Source organism: Neodiprion virginianus, chromosome 1 (assembly GCF_021901495.1).
Source record: "Neodiprion virginianus isolate iyNeoVirg1 chromosome 1, iyNeoVirg1.1, whole genome shotgun sequence".
Classification (NCBI taxonomy): domain Eukaryota; kingdom Metazoa; phylum Arthropoda; class Insecta; order Hymenoptera; family Diprionidae; genus Neodiprion; species Neodiprion virginianus.
This window is the reverse complement of record NC_060877.1, coordinates 2,516,230-2,542,204: the sequence shown is the minus strand read 5'-3', so window position 1 is coordinate 2,542,204 and position 25,975 is coordinate 2,516,230. Positions and strand designations below refer to the sequence as shown.

Genomic DNA, 25,975 nt, shown 5'->3' with positions numbered 1-25,975 from the left:
TAAAACTGCAAAATGTTTTAAACTATTTTCAGTCGTTTACTTTTACGCAACGACATTTTCACTATCCAAGCCGCAGATGCTGACCCGCATATGAAATTGCGATATTGCACAGCGGAAAACTAGTTACATGTTTTAAATATGGTGCATCCACCGGAAGCGAGATTGTACTGGTTGGAATTCTGCTTCTGCGGTGACGTCGTTGCGCAGTGGCTACGACAGCGAACTTTGCGTGGCTATTCGATGTTCATGAATTTCAAAATTTGTCGAAATTCAGCTATCTTGTTATCCCGGTAACATTCTGATCGCACTTGACGCTAATTACCGTGAATTATACCCGCGTTTGAACGGATGCCGGTATCCGTATCGACAGTTATTGCAAAACTCCGTTTCACTTTGAACAACGATGTATAATTTGCGAATTATTTTCACTCATCATTTCATGACACGGTTGGCTACGCAGCCCGAATAAATTATCAGGAATTGATAACGCTCCGCTTACTCTATTTCGCTTTGTTAGAATTAGCGGGCGCATATATAAAACGAACGCAATCCTGGCTCGGCTCACATTCCGTTCAAAATGTCCGGACTTTTACCGCTCTTAATTTCAATCGTCGTGATGTGGCTCCACGATTCGAATTGTAAGTTGATTTTCGTACTGTGCAATACACATTTGGCCAACAATTTTCCTTCTATCAAAATTTTTACTTATTACTTTGATCGAAATTCTTTATTTCTTTTATTGCTTGATTTGAGTTGAAACAAATTTTTCACCAGTTATTGGGAAGCTCTTGCTTCATATTCATCAACGATCCTTCGCTGATTTCTGTGATTTCGTGATACGCAGGTGCAAGTTTGCCCGAGAAATCGGAAATCCGTGTAGCCGTCGGGGATGAAAACTCGGAGACGGAAGACGCGTTCCGCGAACTGGAGGATGAATTTATGCGAAAAATTATTGAACGATTGTTTGCCATGTACACGAGCGAAGAGTCATCCGGAAACGCGGGAAAAGCAGCCATCACTGATTCCCTGATACCGGAAGCGCTTCGAAATGCGGTTAAAAATTTCACGCAGAACGTAATTGACCGAGATCAATTAAGACTCGCCAGAGATTCTAACAGCGATCCAAAATTTTTCTCCGGCTGGGTCGACAAATTTTTTGAATTTGTATCGAACGAAGTTCCCCACGATCCGGTCGATTTCGAACGTCCAACAACTACGAACATTAATTTAAGCGGCGATACGCAAAAAAATCAGCAAGCTTAGATCAAAACATGGCTGTGAAATCATCGAATGATTTGTTTTTAGAATTCGTTTTTAAATATACCTGTAATCTGGTATTTCATATTTTAAAGACGCAAATATGTGCAATCAGGATTATAAATTTCGAATAAATTTCGAATAAATTTCTTACGCATTCAATTATCGTTTACAAAATCAGTTGCAACCTAGAATCCAAACAGTCTAATCATTCTCTACATTTTCTATTCCAATCAGGTAAAAACCACGCGCAATCTTATCGAACATTTTACCATAATTCCTTATGTATCCGCGACTCGCTCAGCGTGACTGATTTCAATTTTTCCTTTCCCAAATCGTGGGAACGCGAAAGCAGTGCGAAGGTGGGTATATAAGAAATCAGTGCAGAATCGAAGACTGCCAAATCCGCGTGAATATTTCGCAGACGAGAATGAATTTTCGTCAAAATATTTGCCTGTTACTGACTCTGCACGGCTTCGTCGTAGGTAAGTGATCACAAAAGCAAAATCAAATTTTTCCTCAGACTTGAGGGTAGGACGTACATCGAGAACAGGAATAAATTTCACGAGTCCTCTGGCAGGTTTATTTTGTGGCGACAATCTCGATTACTTTTACCAGTTGTATCAGAGCTGTTAACGTTATCCAATAATCGCCCATATTATTTACTGCGCCGTAGAAAAGTACTCGTATAATTTCACCTCCACGTGCTTCAGCACTACACTTCCAACGGCTCCAGATTCCGTGGCGTTTCCATTGCCAGAAATCATTTTCTTCTTCATTTCACATCATTCGACCTTAGCCAGTCACTTTTTTTTTTTAATCAACTTAAACGTGTTTACTTTGCAAAGGCACTGAAACTTGAAACTTCAAATAATCTCGTGTGAAATTTTCAAAAAATGTTCAGGCATTGCGTCAGCGCCGACCAGCATAGATCTTGAGAAAAGTGAGAACACCCAGAAGCTGTCAGACGGTGAAACGGCACTAAAAGAAGAACCAAAATCGGATCCTCGAGCTTTGTCAGTCCCGTTTTTGTCCTCGAACGACTCGCCAGTATCAGGATCAGGGCTTTCTGGGCTTCCTGGTGTCGGCTCGATGACTTCCGGGGCGAAAATGTATCTTGGGGCTTTCCAGGTGATGGCAATGCCAATGCCGAACCTGAGCGAAATGGCCGGAATGCTCGGGAATCTCGCAAATCTTCCCGCGTCGATATCCAGCATCGGAAATCTCGGCGGACAGAGCAGCGGATCTTCGAATCAGGGATAAATATTACACAGGTGGTCAGAAAAAAATTTATTGCTTCGAGTTTTTATTCAGATGAATAAATTTCGATTCTATACATCGAATAATAACCAAAACCTTTATTTAATACTTATAAAGTTTGGTTCCGTCTTTTTTACGGTGATAAAGATATTGGTGCCTGTTCGGAAGAAAAGGGAAAACGCGTTTTCACCGAGATGCGATGGACTTTATCGTTATTAACGTTATTAGGAGAAGTTTAATGAGAGCGTGATGGAAGATTATGTTTGGGGTTTGATACGAGAAAGTCCGTACAATAATAGAAGTTCAAAAAATATTCATTTTTAAACTTTGTTTATCAATTCTTTTACATTTGCATTTCATTATTAGTTATTATTTCTGTATAACAGTGATTTAAGTCTGAAATTGAAGTTTGTTTAGTTGTTATTTGCAATAAGTGTTTGAGAAGCTAGGTCATTTTTCTTAAAATCTGAAACATCGTTCCGGTATCTAAAAAAACAAACCTTATCTAATAAAACTGTCTTTTCATTTATCATTTACATAGAAGAAATCGAAATTTGGCATCTAGAACCCAGACTCAAAATTCGTGTTCACCGTGCTTACAAGTCCTCTGTAAACTGTATAAGCTTGAAATAAAAATGCTGTTTGTAAAGCAAGTAGAAAAGTTCCTCCAGTTTACGAGTCTACGCGAGTTGCGTGGCAATAAAATAAATAAAATCTGGGCCTGAAGCAGTTTACCGAAAAATCGAATCGGTACAAAACAGTTATTGGCTTCGACTCAGAGCGTGACTTTTTCGACGGGCGAAGCAAAACGGGCCGAAAAGGAAGGCACGACGCTTGAATGCGCACGTTTGCTTTTTTCGCTCTGCAGTTTTATCGTTATATTGCTCTTTTAACCCTTCGTGGTCGGGGCTTCCATTGTGCTGTTTGAGCCCGGTTTGGTCCAGACTGGCCGCAGCATCCGTCGCCCGATCCTCAACCGCGGTTTCTGAAAACTTCGCCGGTCTCGCAAAGCCGTGCGGTTTGGCTCGGCTCAGTATTCGGCGATCCTGCGGCGCGACGCGCGATTCTGAGCCCGATTTTTTCTCTTTTCACTCTTGCTCGTACGTGTGTAATTCGTTTTTAGTCAGACTGCAGAAATGCGGGTACCGCGTTTCGCTTATCCGCACTCAACTTTGGCGCGAAATGCTGGCCGGAGGCGTTTCGCGCGTAAAAGTCCCTCGGAGAATTCGATCGAGCCTAATGTCCGACTTAATTATTCTGCACGTATTACGCAATAAAAAGAGTTACTCAAAAAAATTAAAAGCCAGACAAATACCGCGGTAATGTTGAATAAACATTATACGCGGCTGTTAAGATCTCGTAATGATAAGCCTCGGATACGCGATGCGATCTCGTCGTTTCACGCCGTAAACTATTTTCAAAAAAAAAAAAAAAATAAACCCTCGCCTTATCCTCGCACGATTCAATTAAATGAGGACAATTAGATTCGGACCGATTGATGATTAGGCTGATTATAAATATATATTTACACTCTACGTATCTGAGATCCGGAATTTAAGTCCAAACTAAACAAGCTGCGAAATATCAACTGAATTTGGCAACGGCCATTCGGCCAGCCTGATGCTGATATGAACCATTGGATCTCGCGTCGTAACCGTTGGATCGATCCCACGCCCATAGGCATTATGGGAAGCAAGGTGTTGCCATGCCAACAACAGGGGAGATCGCTCGCATCCCTCTGTGACAGCCTGAAATTTATCCGAGGGTCAGGAAAGTAATGGCGTCCACTTTCCAGGGGATATTGTCTCTGGAAGCTCAGTCAGCATCTTTGGTATTTCCCGTCTAATGCCCGGTGTATAATTTTGGGAAGGATTATGACGGCTACGTGTCTAGAATGTTCTTTACCCAGGTAAGTTAAGTACGAGAAAATTTTTATTGGACTCAACAAAACACCGAGAAGAGAATTTTTACCAAATTGTATACCTGTTATAAGTATACGACTGGATTCTCAACGATAAGTGATTCTTGATGTCTCGAGTTTGGAATTTTTTGACATTTTTTTTAAACGAAATTGAAGAAAAAAATGGAAAAATGCAGAGATAAAAACCTTCATCTAGGAATCGAAATAATGAATTTATTTTAAGGCGAAGATAATGAGGCGGAAACAGCATCGTTGCAAGACGGTAGTGACTTGGATATATTTTCTTTTCTTTTAATTCAAACGATACTCAGCTAATTGATTCTTGTACTCCTCGATTGGTTTACGACCGACTTTTTGCCCGTATAATGAGACGGACTAATTAAATTTATTGAAAAAATTCACTTACCTGTACCAATTAACCGGCAATACGGAGCGTCGTGAAATGAATTTGATGACTTATAAATTGATCCATCGCTAAAATGTTTTGACTTCTTCAGATATGCACTTACAGTTGTTTACTTTACTTTTTCTACCGGTCTGACAACTCTTGGACTGTGCATTAAGTACTAATCATATATGCCAATATCGAATCATCTTCTTTTGCGGTCAGAACGAGTTTTAGCAAAATAAACTCTGCATGGCTAATCATCGCCTAACGATGCGCTGCCGCAAGAAGTGAATGTATTTATAAAAGCTTATTACGGCAAAGCTTGACGGTTTAGAGGGACAAATCATAGTCGAGACTCTAAGATTGGAATTTTTTTACACCTGTTTACTTATTGCTCGGAATAATTAAGGCGAAAGATGAATATATGTTAAAGCTGTAGTACGTTGAAGTTTTTAAAACGTTGCGGAAACAGAACGTTTGATTTATGCATATAAGTCGCATATTCGTGTTTTGAATGTAGGTGATGCAAACAAAAAACGATGTGGATGAAATTTCTTTCATCGATAGAATTCAGTTAACGGCTTAAAATACTCCAGAACTGAATGCTTGCATGGTTTTAATATTCCTTAAATTTGTCTGAAAAGTGTTTTTTGCACACGAACAGCTTTGGTGTGAAACAATTTTCAAAAATAGGGTAATAATGGTTCCGTTTTGTTTCATCAAGGAAAAACCTGCAGATTCTCATGCTTGGTAGAGTCGCAGCTCCTTTGAATGTATTGCGAATGTTTGACAAAAATGTAGTAACAATAACTAGATCGTTTCGGTATTTCATATAACTAGATTCATCTTCAAACAGTTTTTAAGACGCCAGTTGAGGTCACAATTTTTAGTACCGATCTTTTTGCTAAAATCGCAACAACGCTTCATGGTTGGTTTAAAAATTGGATCCAAAGCGGAAGAGAAACTGATCTTTGAAATAAGCCAGGAAACAAACGCAGAATTTCGGGTCAAAGGTGACTAAATTTTGTCAAAATCCGGTAGCAAATAAAGTATACGGGTTACGGTTTTCACGTCCAGCCTACCACCTGTAAGGACTATATTAATAGGCCGAATAAGACGATCTTATCACCAAAGGAGAGGCCGGAGTCAGCGATCAATTTAACGAGATTAATTTAGGAGGAGTTAATATTTGACGATGGAAGCTTTACGAGGTCGGTGGGGTATCCATCTCGGGGTTCGTCCGGAATGCTCGCCATTACCGGGTCAAAGTTGGCTTGACGACCGCCTCCGAGGACCGGGTATCCCGGGGGCCGACGAGGCGATCCCTCATTGGCTCGGAACCGGGTTTACGAGGGAGCTTGATCACCCTGCGACGGTAGCACCCCGTGCGAAACGCGAGTTTATTGGACCGCCGGCCGTTCCGTCGAGGCCTCCCCGTCTCCCGTCTAATAAGCTCATCTTTACAAGTCTCCCCTGCCAATATCCTCCGGCGAAAGACGCACCCGGTCCCCGGATTTTATGCGCACACATGCAGCACTAAATTTACCGGGAAGCCCCGACAATACCCGCATATTGCCCGGTTTTACGCCCCTGCGAAAGCGCGCGGAAATGGAAGAGGGTTCGCTTCCTCTTCCGCTCACCCTTCTTCTTCTTCTTCTTCTTCTTCGTCTTCAACTTCTTCTCCTTATTTTGCTCCGACAGCATCTCCGAGCGTCTCGCCCCGTCCACTTTCAGATAGCGGACCGGTTTATAACCCCGGTTTTACAACCACCATCTGCGATGAACCTTTCAGGGAGAAATATGGGTGCCGGACCCGGCCGAACTCGGCACCCAAATTCTACTCGCCCTAGGCTTGAGTCATCCCGATCTGGTCCCACGGCTCCCGATGGACGACGGCGTTCTTCGGGACTCGGGTTACTGACCGACGACGCCGCTTTTTCCGGACCGTCAAGTTGACGCCCGAGAATACGTGTGAAGACTTTGGTGAGTAGATAACAGAGGACTTCCTTATCGTCGAGGCAGCGATGATCGCACGAAATGGAACGGAATGATCAATGTCTGGCCTCGCCTCGAGCGGCGACCGCGTTTCGGTATTCCTGCATTGCCGAATGCTCGCGGTTGTGCCGCGGAAAGAAAGGACAAGCACGGATCGAAAACTGCTATTGCCGACTTTCAACAAAGAAGAACGACTCGAGGTTCGGCACTTGCTCGTTCCGAGTACAGTTTTTACGCTTGAACACGCACCGACTACCAAACAAGCAAAAATGGCTGACACGTGCGTCGTTTCTTGGCAGGTGGTTCAGCTTCGCCGGAGCTTTTCGCGCGGTGTTCATCGGGGTTGTGCTTTTTGAGTGTGCAGAATCGGGAATCGGTCCTAGGAGCAGAGCTTTCGGTGAGTGACGCTTAGCTTTTAACACCTCGTTATAAAATCGTCGCAGCTAGCTTGCTTCGTATTTACTTCAATAGCCAATAATCAGCGTCCGACGTCTGTCAGCCGTCCTAACAACCGCAGATTTTCGATCAACACGAGCATAACTTGGAATTTCATTGCTGAAAACACTCAGTCGCTGATGTTTGCAATCTTGAAACATCTCGCTCAACCTGTCAAGCTTCGAAGTTTTTAAATTACAGCGCTAGTAGTCAACAGACGTCGACTTATTATTCCCCCAAAGGCTGATCAGATTTCTACAACCTTTCATTGATCATTGGAAAAAGTTTCTCGAATGAAGAAGCAAGCGGAGCACACCTCTGTTTCGATCCGTCGATGCTCGTTACCATGAATTAACAACGAATGCTGCTCAAGCACAGCTTGCGATGACAGTGGTGAACGTTCTCGATTCCAAGCCATTGCCATCCTTATCGGTGGTCGAGCATCAGACCCGCGGTCGGTCGAAAGGCTTGGAGTATTGAAACTACAGCAGTTTCCGTCTTTAACACTGATTACTGTCACTCGTGGTCCCCGGCAAATACAGATGTCACCGAGACGGTGTTACGCGTTGGCTCACTCGGCGTAATCTCCGTCCTCTGTCAACCACTGCAATCGGTTTTGCCAGCGTATTGAACAGCCCAAGTACCTGCCGCAATAATCGATTGACATACAAGCCATAAACTTTATCGCCAATTGCGGATTTTCGTTGATTGAGATCGAGAGAGGTGATCTATGATCCAAATTCCAAGAACATTGACAAACCAGCCATTGTTGTTAGCCCATCTTTCCCAAAATCATCTTTGAAATTGTACAAATCGGGCGTCTTCGATCAATTTCGTCGCTGGCACTGGATTGTACATTATCAACATTATTCGCGTGACGCCAAGTGACATTCGGACCGTCCTCGAATTGACGAAATCCAAATTTCGCCATGAAATTTTACTACCCTGAAATTTGCCGACCGAATAACCCTTGGTGTTCGATCATTGCTCCAAGACCGTGAAAAAGACGGTGTTAAACGTAACACCGAAAATATTCTATCAAAGTACAAGTCCGTCCCATTTGGCGTGAAAATACCAACCACCCATGGGTGTTATTTGGACAATTTCCTCCGATTAGATTTGAGTTTTGAACCAGAGGGTGTGGACTTTAACACAGACGCAGGAATTCTTCAAGCAGTGAATAATTGACAAACATAGTCGTAATACGGAGGGTGATGAACGAGGGAACTCGTGCGCGTCTTATCAACGTTAGGACGTGTTTACACATTTCGGGTTAGGCGTACGTCGCTCGAGTCTATCTATCAGCTCGTTTGGAGGCCTAGACATCGTCGGCTAGAAACTAGAAAGAATGAAAAGTCCGAGTTTATACCAGAGCAGTGGGCCCCGCGCATCATTCTTTATGCGACGGTCACTCCGCTATACGTGTGATTAGATAAGGCGGGGAAGGTTCATAGTGCGCCCAAGATGCAGAGCTCATAAGAAGCAGAGATTCGACCGGCTCGGTCTCAGTTTACCCGGTGTGTGCATGCCGACAAACAACGTTTATTTTCACCTTTCTTCGACAAAACTTATCTCTCTCCCCCTCTCTCCCATTCGCTCTCTCTCTCTCTTCTATACACGTTATCACCGCCGCGTTGCCCGACCCTCTCAAGTGTGACACCCACATATTTATTGACTTAAGACAATAAGCACCGTTAATTGCGAGGAACGCTCGTTACTGTTTATTTTGTGCCCGTTTTCTCTTGTGGCGAAGGGAAGCAAACGGAAAATCTGGACGATTGACGGCCTGAAACAACCGTCGCGGATGGACCGAAGAGGGCTTTTATTCGTGTATCCTGTCGAGGAAATTATCGGCAATTAAGTGTGATCTCTGATTCTAAGGAAGAAAAGGAACATCGATCGTCGGGTGAACCGTTCGAAAGAAGAGCCGAGCAGCAGAAAAATCTTGTCCGCAGGTATGAAGAACAAACCATCCGGCGTTTCGGAGTTTCGTCAACTTGTTAAACTCAGGTGATAGCTTGCACGTTTCAACGAAATTTAATGCCAGTTCGTTATCGCGGTTCAGAATCGATTTTCGCAGCTGAAATATTGACTCGCTTGAAGACTGTAGCTCGAGTGTTGAAAAAAAGTCAGCGATAAATATCAGACATGCCTTCTTGCGGCAGTGAGAACGTGTCGAGATTCTGGGGCTCGAGCCCCCCGATCTCAAGGCGAAACAGCACGGCCTCGTCTCCGTCACCTGGATCACCTCTGTCAACGTCGCCCCCCGACGTCTCCCCGATGCTGACGTTGAAGCGCTCGTCATCGACGGTCTCGAGCGCCTCGGTCTCCTCGACGATATCCAGCGCCTCGAGCACCCAGACGACGATTCTGACCTCGAAACGGCCCAACCGCCATCACCACCACCACCACCACCAGAACCAACAGCATCCGACGAGCCCGATCCAGGACCGCCGACGATCAGCGTCGAGGGAAATTCCGTCGACGAAGAGTCGCCCGTTTATCCTGACGAGCATCGGTCACTGGTACGCCGGTTTGGTGATCGGCGTTTTCACCGCCGCGTACAAAATCGCGAGCTGTATAATATGGGCACCGGCATTGTGGGTCTCGGCGTGGGTCTGCATGCTATGGGCGATTCTGCAGCTGCCGTTAACGGCCCTCAAGTGGTTCCTGACCGCGCTCTACACCCCAGCCTCGGAGAGAGTCAGGCCCAAACGATGCGTCCTGATCAGCGGCGGTAGCACCGTGCAGGCCGTCCACCTAGCAAGGAACTTCTACAAGGCCGGTGCCCGCGTCGTGGTCTGCGAGGTCGAGGGCCTCTTTGGGCTGGCCCGTTTCTCAACCGCCTGTTCGCAGTTCCACACGCTTCCCATACCTGGCCCAGACTCCGCGGCCCAGTACGTCAAGGCCCTCCGCGACATCGTCCAGCGCGAGAAACCGTCCTACTACATACCGGTCAGCGCTTCGACGACCGCATACTACGACGCCCTGGCAAAGCCTCACCTCGAAGCCCTTGGATGCGAGTGCTTCGTACCCGGCGCCTCTGAGGTCACGGCCCTCGACGATCCGCTCGAGCTTTTGCGTCGATGCAGGTCTGTCGGGCTTCCGACTCCGTCTCACTTTGTCCTCCGGTCCTCGGCCGACGTGGCCAATCTTTACGAACGCGGCGTCCTCCGCACCGGAAGACACGTCATGCTGGCCGCCGGGCCCGCCGGGATGCGGGACCGTGCCAAAGTCGTGCTGCCCCCGACGGTCCGGGACTTTAGGAGCGAAAACTACGAGCACGAGATAAGCGACAAGCGGCCCTGGGTCGTGGTTCGCGATCCGGGTGGCGCCCATTTTCTCACCTGCACGACCGTCAAGGACTCGAAGGTCGTCGCCAACGTGACCTGTCGCGTCGACGAGCATCGGGGCCTCATACCCGAAGACAGACCCGACGTCTCCCGCTGGTTGGATCGCTTCTTCGCCCGATCACCGGGCCACAAGATGTCCGGTCACCTGAGCTTCCGGCTGGCCGAATCGGGCCTCGAGAACGATCTCGTCTCCATCGGTTGTCGCGTCGGCGTCTCTTTCCCCTACGTCTGTCACACCGGCGTTCATCCCAGGCTCGTTTGGCGACCCTGCAGGCACTTTTCGAGACAGAATTCCGAGCATCTCGCGAACGGGGATCGCGGCCAGAATCTCAACGAGGCCGTCGCCAACGCCCTGAAGAGGCCTCCGACGGACGTCGCCTCCCATCTTCTCGGCACCGTTCTCGACAAGCGGGAGACCCTTTTCGTCTACTGGGACCCTCTGCCCTATTGCGCTTACTACCATCTGCAGCTGCCCTTCAGGCGCATCGCTGGCGTAATCAGGGCCCAGCCTGCCGGACAACACGCCCAGCCCTTGGCGCTGGTGCAGTAAAGGGAGGGTCGAAGAGGGTTCAAGGGTTTGGGAAGGATCGAAGGTCGATCAGCCGCAACGGTTAATCGGGTTCACACGAACATTCGGCGTGTATCGAATACCCTCGTGTTTCATGCGTATTAATTAATTTTATCAAATTGTAAATACAGACTCGTATATATGCGTACAGACTATACATTATATACGTACATTTAATGCTTTGATATAACTTTGATGGTAACACGATCACAAGATTCACATATACACAGATATACGACGTATAAGATATCTGAATAAAATTTTTGGATATAATTATATTTATACATATATGTATACGAGTATAACGTAAATTAATTTCGCAAAAGTCGTACGAAAGGTTGCTGAATGTATGGATATTTCGAGTTAATTATTAACTCGAACAAAGATTACGGTCTGTCGATATAAGGTATAATATATTTTACGAAACGTACATACGTATGCGTGTTTGTACGATAAGTATCCGCGCATACGTGTAAAATAACACGGTTGTAGAAAAATTAATCGAAAAAAATATTCACGACGAATCTGAACCTTAGATTACGTCGTCTCATAATGGAAATTATTGCACGGTATTATGCAACGCTTCGAAGATTATCGTCGTTACAAAATATTCCGCAATACGTGATTGATGTTCGTTTGAATTTTAATTTTTCATTTTCTAAAGTTTTCTCTTATTTTTATTTTATTTTTTTTTTTTCTTCTTGCTTTTTTGCGTTCGATGTTTTGTATTTTCGAATGAATCGATAAGAATTTCTTCAGCTTACAGTTAGTTTGACTCAACGGTGCCGAAGTGTGAGAGAATATGTCATGTATAAGTATAGATTTTTGCGAGATTCACAGAGCGCGACGGTAGACGCAAGTGTACAAATAATTTTAGGATCAATGCCCTACGAGTCGCCAAATGTTGTAACCATCATTATACACGAATTTTATCATAGTTGAGATAAAAGTACTCTGCTTATTTATAATAGACTTATATTGTGTTTCTCTTACTCTCTCATATTGTATTTATATGTATATGTAATTATCATAGTATCGTGTGTTTGCAAGAATTTATAAAATAAGATTGTGTGTGGAGACTATGTTTTTTATAACAACGTTGACTAAGAAATTGTAATACGATCTAAATACTTGTTCTGTTCTTTAATCGCATATACATGCATGTATATGTGGTACATGTACGTTTCTTAACATTATACCATAGATCTTGCTAAATCGAGAATATAACATATATAGTACATACATTATGTATACAGCTAGATTATTTACTAGCAATATTCTCATAAGCAATTTCTTGACGTAATTAATTGAAAAGAAATACAGATTCCAAAGTACAGCCGTTGAATGATAACTAATAATTTAACCAATGAATCGTTGGGTTAGTTTTCAGTGAATTTACCTCTAGAATTCCGAAAGTTACTGGGAAAAAATTTCGTTACGTTCCGTCTAAAAATATCTTATTCAAGACAGCATGTAATAGATCAAAGATACAATAATTTCTCGTGCAATAAATGTCTGGTGAAATTTTACTCGAAGAACTTACGAAAATCGCGACAAGTTATTTAATCGACGTAATCAATGTTATTGCGATTAATGTATTTTTTTTCAGACTTTTTACAATACAAATTTGTGTAAATCAATTCTCTCCCGTTTTGGGAGTGATGAGAGGGCCGGCGAATTCACCGAAATGCTTCGCATTATCGGCACGTCTGTTGTAATTTTTGTGCTATATCAACATGTAATAACCGTTACACGAAACCCTGAAATCGCTTGCGGCTTACAACTAAAAGTTCATCAAACGGTAATAGAAATTTTTGGTATTAAGATTCGCGAATGAAATAATCGCCACTGCTGTCGGGAGTTAAAGAAACTTGTGCGTAAATGAAACGTCTATAAGTTATTTTAATATTTTTTTTATTTTTTTTTTAACTTTACCGAGAATAGACGAATTAAGGTTTCAGATTTTTTAGAAACCCGAACGGTATAAATAGAAGATTAATAATCGTCTCATTCAAAAAATAACTTTCTAAAAGAAAAATGAAAGAAAAAAAAAAAAAAAAAAAAACGAGTCTTCCAGAGTAATCTACCGGATTATGAATACGTTCTAAAAATATAGCAGCATTATTGCATCGATAAGATTTGTCCGACATACGCGCCGTTTCCCTTGACTCGGAGGAAAAAGAACGAAACATAGTAGAAACGAGATGACGATGAAAACAAATTGCAGCGGTAAACATCGAGACGTAAGCCTAGGCTCAGCAATTTCTACGGTTAAAAAAAAAACTAACAATAAACCTAATCTTACGTCTAACTGAGACAAGGACGCGATATTGCGTTACGTTCAGATCTTCCGATATTATTCGACAAAATAGGAAGAGCGTCGCTCCGCCAACAACGTGCCGGTCGACGCGCGCCTGTGCAAGCTCTCGTTTACTCTCCATAAATTTCCTCGTACCCATAGCAACACGGAGCTTTTATCGAGAGTCTGGACAACTCGACGTAAAACTTTCGTCCGCAGACGCAGACCGCAGACGCAGTCAAAGATCCAGGCCGTTTCTCGACCATCGGACTTTGGCAGCCGGCTCCGCGTTACTATCGCCCCCCATCCACCCCTCCTCATTTCCGCCCCCGCCCGCCTTCTTGACGGCATTCGATGGTGCGCTTTGCACTTTCACGTCATTCCCCCGCCCCTGTCTCATTCCGACAACACATGCGTGCATCATACTACGTGGTCGTAGGCGCCTTACGCGGATTGTGCAACTCTGTAGGCTTGCATGCGTTGCGAGTTTTCGTTTCGGTGCAGTTGTACGGGTATTTTTTTTTTTTTTTCTAAATTCTCTTTTTTCATTCAAAGGTTTTTTTTCCAGAAACTTCGTTACAGTCGTATGAACATTATGTCCGAGGAAAGAATCGTTGATATCCGTATCAATGGAAAATTCGTCAGAGATTTTTTTTGTCATCATACGTTGTACGTGACTCGAGATTCAATGAATTTTGTCGGTGCTTGATTTATTTCGTTACAAGTTGATACGAATTTCTTGAATATCAATTTTTTTTTTCCCCACAAATTGTTTATAATTTATTTTTTATTCGAAGAAATTCCAATGCCAGTAACCACGGTGCAAGAGCTTTTGTCAACCGTCTATAGCGAGAGTCGAAGTTTCGAAGAGATCCGTTTATAATGAGGGCAGGAAATTGGGGCGGGAGGATATCGGCACGCAATGAGAATAGGAAGGGAAATTGAAGGGAACGAAAAACTTGATCGTTAAACGCAGGCTGACTGTATATTATTAATAATGATAATAATTTCTGTAATTATCAATAAAATGTCTATTCAACCAGCATAGGTATAGCGTATTACAGTATGTATGTATAATATCTCGAACAGCGGGATCAGTCCTTGTAGAATCCGAATATACACGTATTAACATATACCTACAGAGCGGGTAAGGTTGTAAGAGAATCTTATCATGCAATAATATTGAAATGCAGTTCCTTGACGACGAGATGTGACCGCGATCGATACATAAACTTCCAAAGTAGCGTAATTCTTTCCCCGGTAAACACGCAATATACTTATATTGCATAGGATAGGGGGAATGTATACAGAAATATGTACCCAATTTTTCTACTAGCCTAAGAATTTCTCGAACTCGCTTCTGTTGAATTGAGGAATTACGTGGGTCTTGAACATTCAAAATATCCATTTTTTCTATGATTTTTTCTTGTTGAATACAACGAAGTTTGAACTATATTTCGTAAAATTTTTATCCCAAAATACAACAACGTCAACTACCGTTAGCTTCATCTGAAATCAAAACATCAAACATTTTCTGTCAGTAGGTGAGTGTACAAAGTAGTGAATGAATAAAGGAACTTTTTTATTTTCTCGCTCACAACTTATTTTACAAGGCAATAAATACATGGAGTAAGATGTACCGAAAATCTTACATTTTTCAAAAAGCTCTGCCAAAAAATCAAATTAAATTTTTTTTTTATAAATTCTTCGTTCCTTTGCTGGCCATATACAATTACGTATTAAGAGAAAATATTTTGTTTATTGATTTTAGATAAAGCTTGCAGGATTTATTGTGTCGTATTTGTAAAATATAAAAATTTTACAAAATACAGTTCAAATGTTGTTCTCCCGTATACCTTAAGTTTGATTAGAATAATTCTTTTGTTATGGTTGAAAAAAAAAAATTATAGAAACAATAGATTTTTGGAAAGTTCAAGATCCATGTACCCAATGGTTAGTGTTGAAAAAGGGTGTATCGTCGATTACTTGGCATCATCTCGAGTCGTAAGTCGGGAGTGATTATCGGGCGAAGAATCAGCAGTCTGGTAAGAGAAAATTGCGAAAAGGATTCTCCTGGGTACAGACTGTACCATGTGGATCCAGGCACGGGAATGTGGGAACCAATTCACCTGACTCTAAAGTCACAAACCAATGCCTCGATTTTACTACCAAAGCCCCACTTTGCAGTGATATCAAAGTGCCTCCTTACCGTTCCCAGGTTTTATTCCAAGAGGGGTACATTTACCAGTCCCCGTAATTCATCGAATCGTAAGTGCAGGTTTTCCCACCCCCAAAATCACCGACTCAAAACGTGCTTTCGTTCGCTGTACGAGAGAAGCCAACAAGTGTGAGACTAAACGTACAACAGCGGGTATATTCATGTGTGCTGATTAAGTTCATTATCAAAATGGCACAGCCTTGACCCTCGCGGTTTTCAATATTCACGATCAAGCTGCAATCCGCGCGTCTGCCAGCGAGAATATTACACTCATCTCTCTGCACTTGTTTGTACATCGTTGGTGCTAAAATTCTGCTAAATGATTGGATCGAAGCACCGTTTTTCAATCTCGTCTGATAAATCATTTCGAAGCTTAAGATGATCTCGTGACGAGGAGAGGATTCGGCAACGAAATCACGAATGACTCGAAACTTTGAATTGCAGTTATAACCGAGTGCGTTGTGTTGATATTTGAAGGGGCTGCCGGTATCTCTGCTATTAATACATCACAATATTGGCTCGCAGCATAACACCGGCGCAGATAAAATGTGTTTTTTCAGCACGATCGAACACTCGGATCATCGAGTTTCTCTGCAGCGGTGAAGCAAAACAAAATTATAATTAATTACATCATAATTACTGCAACGTGAGCAACAACTCCGCAATATCCGCAGATTACATTCCCCATTTCATACGACGAGCTTCTACGCTTGCAATAATAGTAGCAGCCCGGTTCTTCCATCTTCCACACTTTCTCCCCGAGTCATTCTCGTCTCTTCGACTTGTCGCGTTACTCGCTCTGTCCGCCGCCATGCTGTCCGCAAGTGGATTTCGTGCTTTCTTCGCGATCCTCGCCCTGCCTCTGACCCTCGGAAATCGCTTCTACGGCGACTGTCCGGCTTCCGGTCACAACGGGGACCTCATATGGCAGTACGAAGTCCGTCGCAACTCAAATCCGTTCTCGAATCAGGTAAATATCGAACGAAGCACCGGCCGAACGGGCTTTTCGCAAGCTCGTCGCCTCCGGGGTATCTCTTTTACGCAGTTTCGGCATAATTTAATCATTCGAAAGACCGCAGAGGCGCAGTACGGACCCATGAACGTGAACATCAGTTGCATCGAGGTGATTTCAGACCGGACAACCGAGAACGGAGAGGCGACGATAACTTCCGGTGGAGTCGGATCGAACCACGTGAAATTCAGCTTCGCTACGGATCGCGGGAAGCCGATGCGCATCAGGGTTTTGGTCTACAGACACCGGTTGTACGACTTGCGAGCGATTTAATCAGCTGCCCGCTAGCGTGAAAAAGTCCAGCGTAATTTTTATCGAACAATTGGCGCCATCGATTTTTCCACGTATTATAACAACGAACCTGTTATGGTACCTAGATTCGCAATTTATTACTACATACTTCGCTGTTAAACGATTGTGTTTATACAGCATTGTACAACGTTAAAGATCCGGAAGTCGGAGCTCGTTTCTACATCGTTCTCTAATTATCGAGTCGTATTATTTACCCCGGAAGATTCTTATCTTTCCTTGACGTGACTCAATCTAGTCTTGTATACACTACGTTATGTGCGCACAGATTACTGCGACATGTTCATGTAGACTTTACTCGCGGTTGAGATGTATGGATAATGAAATTTAATGAAATAATAATAAAGTAACAATGCAGAAAGAAAAAAACAATGCAATCAAATATTTATTCATTGTATTAAAGAGCGTCTTCGCCGTCTGGCGATACACAAAATACTATCAGCAACTTCGTTACAGGAATTTTATCCTGACTTCAATTGTTACATTTACCAAATTAATCGCTTCATAAAATCAGACACACGCTTAAGTCAATTATATGTAACCTCTTATTAATATTCGTCGATTTTTATAATACGTAAAACAAATTTAAGAATAATTCTAAAATTTTGTATCGTGTAAGAGTACTTAGAAAATGAATCGAATAAACGATTTGAAATCGCATCAAAAATCAATTCGCTGCACAGATTGGATAATAACTGACATGAGAGTGAACAGTATTTAAATACAAGTTTTTTCACCGACAGTGTTGCAAAAACGTTTCTAATTGTTGGATGAGAAAAGTCGTAAAATTACTCATAAAATGATTCGCTGTACGTGAAGGTATCTTCGCCGTACCATTTCGTACGTACAACAAAGGCCGCAACAACAACATTGCATATCTGACAGGGCTGATTAATCGCAAGGGCCGTTGTAAGAATTCACCTTGTGTTACGCTATCGATCCAACGCTTTTGTAACCCTTCTTGAAAATTTTCTAAGGAACTCTTATTACGGTATTTAATAACAATTTCCGACAGCAGGAAAGAGCTGCTTAGTCAGTCGTCGGCGGTTCGTTGAGAAGGACGTCCGGTCTCACCGGCACTTTACATCGCATTGGAAGAACCGACTTCGTCGCGTGATTTCGGTGCCGTTCGATCCTTGAGTAAATTTCGCTGCTTAATAATGACCGTCATCTTTAAACAGAGAAATGGAATGTCCTGTCATTTGTGTGGGATTATAAGCGGTATTCGAATCAAATTTACAACGGTGAATTCATAATGCTCCGATTCCTCCTTGATGTTCTATTTTTGTTCGAGTGGTTCTTCCGTCTCGGTTGAACCGAAGGCTCGCGTGTCCCACTTCGCTGTACCGATTTCCGATTTACCCCCTCGAAGAGTCGCTGTTCACGACTCTAAAATATTGTCCGATATACACGCTTATTTATTCAACCATAAATACATGCAGGAATTTACTCGTCGGGCTGAGACCCTCGTAAATAAAATTCCTCCCCTTCGCTCTTCTTCTCTTAGTCGCCCTTCATAATTCCGTAACTTTTTCACCGCAGCTTTTATACTTTATCGACTCATCCTTTTCCCTCTCAAACGCGTAGCTTTCTCCCTCGCCTGAGAAATTACACGAGTAATTTAATTTCTTCGCGTGTCTTTCCTCGTTTTTCAAAAAGCTTTCACTTCGCTTTGAATTACGATCGCACCACTCAACACCGGCTAATTAATAATCCTACGATCACCGCGATCCTCGCGTAATTTAAACAACCAAAAGTGACGTCGTCCAACGATCTTCCCGATTAGAAGAAAAGCGGAGACTCCATCTCCTCGCAAGTCAATCATGGTCGATCTAATTCCAGCAAGATGCAGAGCTCCGCTCTGCTGGCCCTCTTCCGATCCGTCGCTCTTCCTCCCCAAGTAAGTCGTCCACCTCTAAAACAATCCTCCCAAGCCGCATCGAAGAGCGTAACTTCTTTCGAATCCAACCGAAGCTGCACCGCGGCAGGACAGCTTCCGGTTCCTTGAACCCCGCAACTCGGAGGCATAAATTTGTTGCTAACTTTCTCCGATAGCCTTCCCGAACTCGAGGGGGACGCCCCCCGGTGTCAGCCACCCCCGGAGGGCCGAGGGGGCGGTGAAACGCGGATAGGCACCGTGACACGCGATCACGATGGCCAGGATGTAGGAGGTAGGAGCAGGCCGGCGACGAGCAACGTTAGTGAAAGCTCAGCGTCCGCCCCGAGCGCACCGGATCTTGCGATCACCATCCGCAGGGCCTCGTCTCACCCTCCGACATCTCTGTCGCCGCCGCCCCAATTCAGAGACCCTTCGGCCCGCCGTCTACGGCGTTTTGTCACCCCAGCCGAGGAACCCGAAGCCTCGAAGATGCCAAGGGTGAGTTTTCCACCCTCCGAACAAATCTTTTGCACGCCGCGCCTGAACCAAGGCGCGCAACAGATTTCACTCCTCGAGTGGGCACTGCGCCGTGGTTTGTACATGTTACATATAGTTAGTAACTAGCTTCGCCTTGCATTCAGCTCTGTGAAATGGGGAATTGATCGACAACTCCTTATCTCGGATCGCTTTAGACCGGCTAGCGGAGACACCACGTGTTCTTAGCGGGCAGGATACGTATGCGTGATTCGTTGATTGACTATCAGAGGTGTTTCAAACTCTCTCTCTCTCTCTCTCTCTCGCTCTCTTCGAAATAATTGCGGCTCAGCCCGCTTCCCGCACACATGCCGATTGACTTCGAATCAAACTTACACTCGTGTTATACCCTCCGAGTTAACTGAATCTGAAGAGCCGAGCACTTCGTTAGCCACGTTTCGAGTCCTTTGTTGTCCCGAAAGTTCAAATTCAATTTCAAACCTCCTCGACTCGCACTGGAAAGAAAGCGACGTTTCAACCATCGACGCGATCTTCGGGTGCCAAAATTCTCGCACCATTTCTCATACGTATTTCAACCGTTACGGTTCGACCGCTTCTACAAGTACAAAAATATATACCTATATCTATACGGTACAAAACCTTTGAACCTAGCTTAAATAATAACGCAGGCTTGGAATTTCGTCAGGTTTACAAAGTGATAATGCCGAGGGTACACTTTTACCTCAGAATCGATAAACACGACATGTGGTCAGTTGGAGATAAGGGGGCGCCATGTGCGCACCCCTGACGCAACTCGCACGCAACATACATGTATACGTACATACATGTATAATATTATACATACGCGTTGGAAATCTTGATCCCGGTTGTATTATCCAATGTTTTACGCATCGCGGTTTTATTAATAAATGACCGTCCATCAGCGTATCGATTAAATGACCAAATCTGATCGTTCTTTGTGGAAAAAATGTTTCACTTCGAGACAGTTAACGATACCAAAAAAAAAAAAAGAAAAAGGAAGATTGCGTTTTTAAAGGCCGGCTTAAGGGACCCTGCGGAGTGACGGTGGTCACCCTTGCGCGAAGGTGACGCACCACGTGGTCATCCAATGCGTGTTCATTAAAGGGTAAAAGACCAGTTGGGGTGGCCGAGCACGTGTCCAGGGACTGCTCGAAGGGGTGACTGAGCGGTTGTCGAATCACGGGGTGAGAAATACTCGAGTGATAAATGCGTTCTTGTAAAAGAAACGAGATTCAGAATGGAATATACTTTTTACTGTAGTTGTACGTATTAATTTGCCGTTTGCTTTGATCGTTGTTTCGATTAATGAATCCAAGTGCCTGGTCGCGATGTCGAAGATCGCGGCCTGGAATGGGAAAAAAAAGCAAACCGTTGTTATGCAACAACATGCGGCGTTACATGTAAGTTTAGATAAATTTTTCGAATCGGGGGTATTACCACATTCCCCAAATTTATAAGATTACGCAAAAAAATTGAGAATCTTGACATTTTATAATCTTGACGAACTGTTTGTATATGAAAAATTATGATTAATCATATAACATGCAAATGGTATGTGTTAATGTTATACCGAAACTAATTTGTCAAATACCTCCGTATCATGTTGCTAAGGATCAATTAGTTCTTCTACCATTTTTTTCTTTTTCATTTTCTATTTTTTTTTTTTTTTTTACCCGTCGCAACGTTAAAAACCGCAGAGAGTGATAACTTGAATATTTAACTTTCGCGATCAATGGAATATCCATGGACTTGATATAATGGGAGGGGGAGTTAAGGCCGAGAAATGAATGATCATTTACACTGCTACTTAACATCGATCGTGATCAAATAATTTATTGGTTTAAAAATATTCCAACACATCAGCTTGACATTTTTATTACAAGATAATACAGAGATGTTATACACATCTATCCAAGAAATGCGTGCACTGTGATATAATAAATGAGTCTACGGTGCTCGTTAAAAGAGCAAAAAATACATTGAATGTTGTTTATTACTAATACATGGTTTGGTTAATAATTAATCATTTGAGATAAGTTTATTGAGCGGTGTAACTCGCTAGCATATTGCACTATCTGCGAGCATGTGCTCAGAGAATGCACGGACATAACACTTCTTTTATCATTTCACTAGTTTGCTCGATTTTTTCAATTTTTTACTTTCTTTTTTATCATATTAAAATATTTTTTTACACATGCCTCGTGGTCTTCGTATATAATTATCTTTCAGCATCCCGGTGACACTTTATTTACTTGAACTGATTACCCTCTACATATATGTATTATATATTATATATATATATATATATATATATATATATATATATATATACACTTTATAACATCCAATTCATTAGGTGGCATGTAGGAAATAAAACGACTTGTAGGTGGGTGGGAGATTTATATAAAAAACTTGATTTCAATTTTCAACGCTTTTTAGCAACTTCACCTTTAAGTAAATCGTAGAATTACTTATTTCGCCATTCCTGCAAGAAAAATATAATTAACGATCGAGAAAAACTTTTACAACACACTTTCCAAAACCAAGGTTCAAATTTTGATCACATTCACCCGTGTACTACATAATTAACAACAAATAAGTACGTGTTTCATCGAAGCCTTCAACGAAATCGGGGACATCTAAATAAAAGGTTAAAAACACTTGTTTTTTATAAAAAGTTTCTCGTATTCGAACTTGTGTATACACTGACAAGATTCAACCTACCAAACGGCACCGTTTGATATGCAATAATCCCGCGGTATCGGATCCTTGGTATTTCCAATTTTAGATCACAAGCAATAAACTGGAGGTCAAGAGGGAGCATGCAGTAAAAGATTTGCATAATTTTTTGTCCTTTTTTTTCTCTCAAAATCACCGATTCCGATGTACAAATTAGCGATAAGGCCCGGAAATTTTGTAATTTACATACACGCGCATCGTAAAAAAGATGTGATCTCCCTGGTAATTTTGGTATTTTCGTTAACGAATTGAGGTTGATTTGATATCATTTTCTACCATTGATCTGTAATAAGAAAAAAATAATTAAATCTATGAAACGGTAATGCCCGTAATTCACTTATATCGCACATTAATTTAATTTCACCAATCGTTATCTTCAGGTTACGCCAGAATACCGTTAAAATTATAATACATACATGTATAATATACGTAGTATCCAAAAATAATCTGCGTACTAGAATGCAAAAACACTTTTGATTAAGTAATCAAGGTGTCGAGTGATTTTTCTCTCTTGCTTTCGCTTCGAAATTTAATCGTCTGAAAATAATCTCTATGCAATTGCGATAAATTTTTCTCGACCCAAAAGTTATAAATTTGAATTATTGTTGTATTACAGAATTCAGGACTCTTCATCGGTGTTGATATTGATTATACCAAACGGTAAGAGGAAAGATAAAAACTCTAGCAGTGTATTAGGCGATCACTCGTCTTAGTTTTTTCGCGTAATTATCGTTAAATTTTTTTTTTTTTTTAATATTTTTATTCACACGCCCTTCATTTACGACCTGCATGACCGTGACTGCATTTATTGAACGGCACGTGAAAAAAAAAAATAAACAAACTAATACTGAAAAAATAAGAAACTCGACAGTTATTGGACTTTAACCGGCGGTAGTTGGTGAAGTATGAAATTAGTCTCTAAGAAATAATCTTCATTCACCGATCACGTCTAAGGTTGAACACCGAAAACATTTTGTCACGCGTTTGCGCCATTCATGTTTTACCAATCTTCTTTGCTCAAACGTGAAATCAGATCCAGTTCAATTCCTGGTCACGTGATCGTCTTAATTGGCTAATTAATCTGTCCAATTAGCGTAGCAATATATCAGAACTGAATTACACCATTAAAATAACACAGCGAGATGCACGAGGCGTTTCAGACGTTGTCAAGACTTCGTTTCACGCAAGAAATTTCCGATCAGATGACGCAAACGGGGCTGGAAATTGCTGGTAAAAAAAATTCTCGCTTCGTAATTAAAGAGCTTCGTAAATTATCGGTGAAACTGTTTCGTCTTCCCTTAGCACCGAAATAACACTCGAGCGGCCCAAGGCAAACATTTATTTTATTCAGTGGACATTGACCGCGACTATTTCCTGACACCGTCCGGCGGGAAAACACCGGACGGACTTTGAGCCAGACGGGTTACGTCTCACAATCAGCCTCCACCCCGTTTCCCCGACTCTCTTATCAGTCGTCGATACCAACGAATTATCCAGCGCACGAGCCCTTCGTACATCGTCAGGCTTTAACGAGACTTTGAAACATCCAGGGATTAAAGGTCGCAGGAGAAGCCGGATCATTGGAGAAGGAAACGAAGACGCCGCGTGAATTCGCTGACGGTAAAAAACGTCGCTAAAAACTTGCGCGACTTCTTCGATTCGAACCTGTTGACTGGGGTTCCGGATTCGCGAAACTCCCGAGATTCGGCCCGACGGTCAATCCGGACGGTTTGTCCCGAGGTCTAGGACACGCTGAAGGAGGAAATTGGCCGAAACTATGCGGCAACGAGTGTGTCAGAATTCTGGAAAACAAAGCGGAGGGGAATTCCTTGAGGCTAGACACGCGTGTCTGTGTGTCTACGTTGCATGCATCGAAGATTCGAATTCCGAGATCCACGGATGGAAATTTTTCCGGTAACGATACGCCGGCGAGTCGGAACACACCGCGAGCAAAGTGACCCAGAGAGCCGTGTCGGTCTGTAAAAAATTTATGCATGGAACGTAGACGAACGTCGGTGCCGAGATACAATGGGACGCGGTTCAATCCAGTTCATTGGATTGCTGAGCTGGTAGTTCACGTTAGCGGCGGTTCAAGTTCCAACCGTTAACCGTTTCCCCCGGCCGATACGTTGTGCGTGTGAAGCGTGTCTACACATATTAATTTGTCAATTCTCGTTTCAAAATCACAAAACGAACGACTGATTTATTGTTCGATCCAAAGGTCTTCGTCTAAAGTCTAAACGTACCGAGACTCGCGAGTATATGTGGCGTTAAGTGTTTGCTGACCACGATTGTGCCAGTAGTGCGAGTCGCTTAAAGGAGAGACTGCTCGCTTACGTTATAACGTATACAGACTTGATCGACAAATTGCAGATGTTTATTTAACTCTTTTTCGTCGCGCAAAAACAAGAGCTGTGTGGACAAGTTGATGCACGAATCATAGCTATGTCATCACGTATATTATTACGTATACGTAACTTTGAAACCAACACACAAATATTAGGCTCGATGGAAATTAATTTAGGTCGTCTGATAACGATGCGTTTTATTTTGACGGCTATTCCCCCCTTCAATGCCCTTCCGCGCCGGTTCACATCCCTTTTATTTCCAATCTTTTACACCTTCTATATCAGCGCAGCCTTCCAATGCGCTTAACAACGATAAAGATTATACACCTGTACGTCATACCCGACCAAGGCTAATCACCGGTGCAATTAACTTTTGGTGAAATTACATTGATGCTGGACTGAGAAAAAAAACAACAGTCATTGAATCAACCGAATGTGTGGTCACATGCGGCGGAGTAAATATTCATTTGGCTCGATTCAAGGTCTATAGGTCTAGCAAAATGTTTTGTTGATTCAACTAAATTTTGTTAGACCAACATAATTATTTTATTTATCATCTAACGGAGTAAGTATATTGCGTTCCCCGCATTTAGTTGAATCAAACGAATATCACGCGACTCAAAAAATCCTTTCACTCAGTACGGAATCGTGTGAAATTTTTCTACTCAGTATCCAACATACTTAATGTATGGTAAAAAATTTTCTACATCTTAAAAATGTAATCATTGTTTTTCTTGCTCTTTCAATTTTGAACAAACCTTGCAGATCGAAAACAAGCGTATCGTTACGTTGAAAAATTATGTCAATCATAGATGAATAAAAATCGATTTGACGCATGTCACAGTATCGATTTTTAATTGATCACCGATTTCTCTTTGTACCGCACACCTTGAAATCATAGACGAATAACACCGTCGACGGTGCTTTGTTCGACTTTTCCACGCGAAGCTGGTTTTTTTTTTTTTTCTTTGTGGGTGGTAATTAACTTGGCAGGTATTTCTGGCGGCTTAAAAATCGTTGGCCGATAACTCGATCGATCGAAGGGTGGCTGCAATCGGGGTTTATCTTACAAACCAGGTGCAGGGTTCCCATGTTCGACGATATTAAGCCAGCTGGCAGTCCTCGCATGCGATTCCAGGAGTTAATCGTTCGACGGAGATTCGGAGGTTAGTCCGAAATCTGCTCGACGATTCCCGGATTCTGGGTCGTTGATTAGCCCGAACTGTTGCGATTTCCGCGGTTTGATCAGAGCGCTAATTCAACTTAACACGACTCTGATTAAACCGTGAAAGTTTTAATTGGGTATTAGATTCTTCGCGAACGTTATCAAATTCGCCGTTAATTCGACGACCATGCCCGGCACCAAATTACCATCCCATAAAATATGCGGGTGGCGAAACCAGAGTCCAAGCTCGATAAGCTCTCTTCTCAGGATGAATATACCTGCAGCTATCGTACCGGTTAAAATTACATCTAAG

The 25,975-nt window shown here is 42.7% G+C and overlaps 4 protein-coding genes across 5 annotated transcripts in view; all 4 read left to right on the top strand.

Annotated features, from left to right (window-relative positions):
• Nucleotides 1-565: 565 nt before the first annotated feature.
• On the top strand, nt 566-1,402 carry LOC124310478 (uncharacterized). Its single transcript, XM_046774476.1, has 2 exons — nt 566-638; nt 845-1,402. The coding sequence occupies exons 1-2, from the start codon at nt 578-580 to the stop codon at nt 1,261-1,263; spliced, it is 480 nt and encodes a 159-aa protein (XP_046630432.1). The 5' UTR covers nt 566-577; the 3' UTR covers nt 1,264-1,402.
• A 5,686-nt stretch (nt 1,403-7,088) lies between these two features.
• LOC124306440 (rootletin) overlaps nt 7,089-25,975 on the top strand; it is a 31,690-nt gene continuing 12,803 nt past the window's right edge. Inside the window, exons 1-2 of one of the 2 annotated variants that reach the window (XM_046767159.1) lie at nt 18,900-18,915; nt 19,071-19,392. In XM_046767159.1, the coding sequence (XP_046623115.1) occupies nt 19,384-19,392 (9 nt within the window). In that variant the 5' untranslated portion in view covers nt 18,900-18,915; nt 19,071-19,383. Of the gene's footprint in view, nt 7,219-18,899; nt 18,916-19,070; nt 19,393-25,975 lie in introns of those variants that run through there. The other variant, XM_046767180.1, reaches the window with a different exon arrangement.
• On the top strand, nt 8,659-12,522 carry LOC124306508 (uncharacterized). The gene has a single exon (XM_046767338.1). The coding sequence runs from the start codon at nt 9,405-9,407 to the stop codon at nt 11,157-11,159; it is 1,755 nt and encodes a 584-aa protein (XP_046623294.1). The 5' UTR covers nt 8,659-9,404; the 3' UTR covers nt 11,160-12,522.
• LOC124306575 (uncharacterized) lies at nt 16,401-17,686 on the top strand. Its single transcript, XM_046767364.1, has 2 exons — nt 16,401-16,664; nt 16,767-17,686. Exons 1-2 carry the CDS (start codon nt 16,506-16,508, stop codon nt 16,977-16,979), a joined length of 372 nt encoding a protein of 123 aa, XP_046623320.1. The 5' UTR covers nt 16,401-16,505; the 3' UTR covers nt 16,980-17,686.

Bases quoted from the DNA above. Each gene is read 5' to 3' on its own strand.
- LOC124310478 (XM_046774476.1), top strand. From the start codon at position 578: ATGTCCGGACTTTTACCGCTCTTAATTTCAATCGTCGTGATGTGGCTC. The intron at 639-844 runs GTAAGTTGATTT...CGTGATACGCAG, and splicing joins GTGGCTCCACGATTCGAATT to GTGCAAGTTTGCCCGAGAAA.
- LOC124306575 (XM_046767364.1), top strand. From the start codon at position 16,506: ATGCTGTCCGCAAGTGGATTTCGTGCTTTCTTCGCGATCCTCGCCCTG. The intron at 16,665-16,766 runs GTAAATATCGAA...ATCATTCGAAAG, and splicing joins CAAATCCGTTCTCGAATCAG to ACCGCAGAGGCGCAGTACGG.
- LOC124306508 (XM_046767338.1), top strand. From the start codon at position 9,405: ATGCCTTCTTGCGGCAGTGAGAACGTGTCGAGATTCTGGGGCTCGAGC.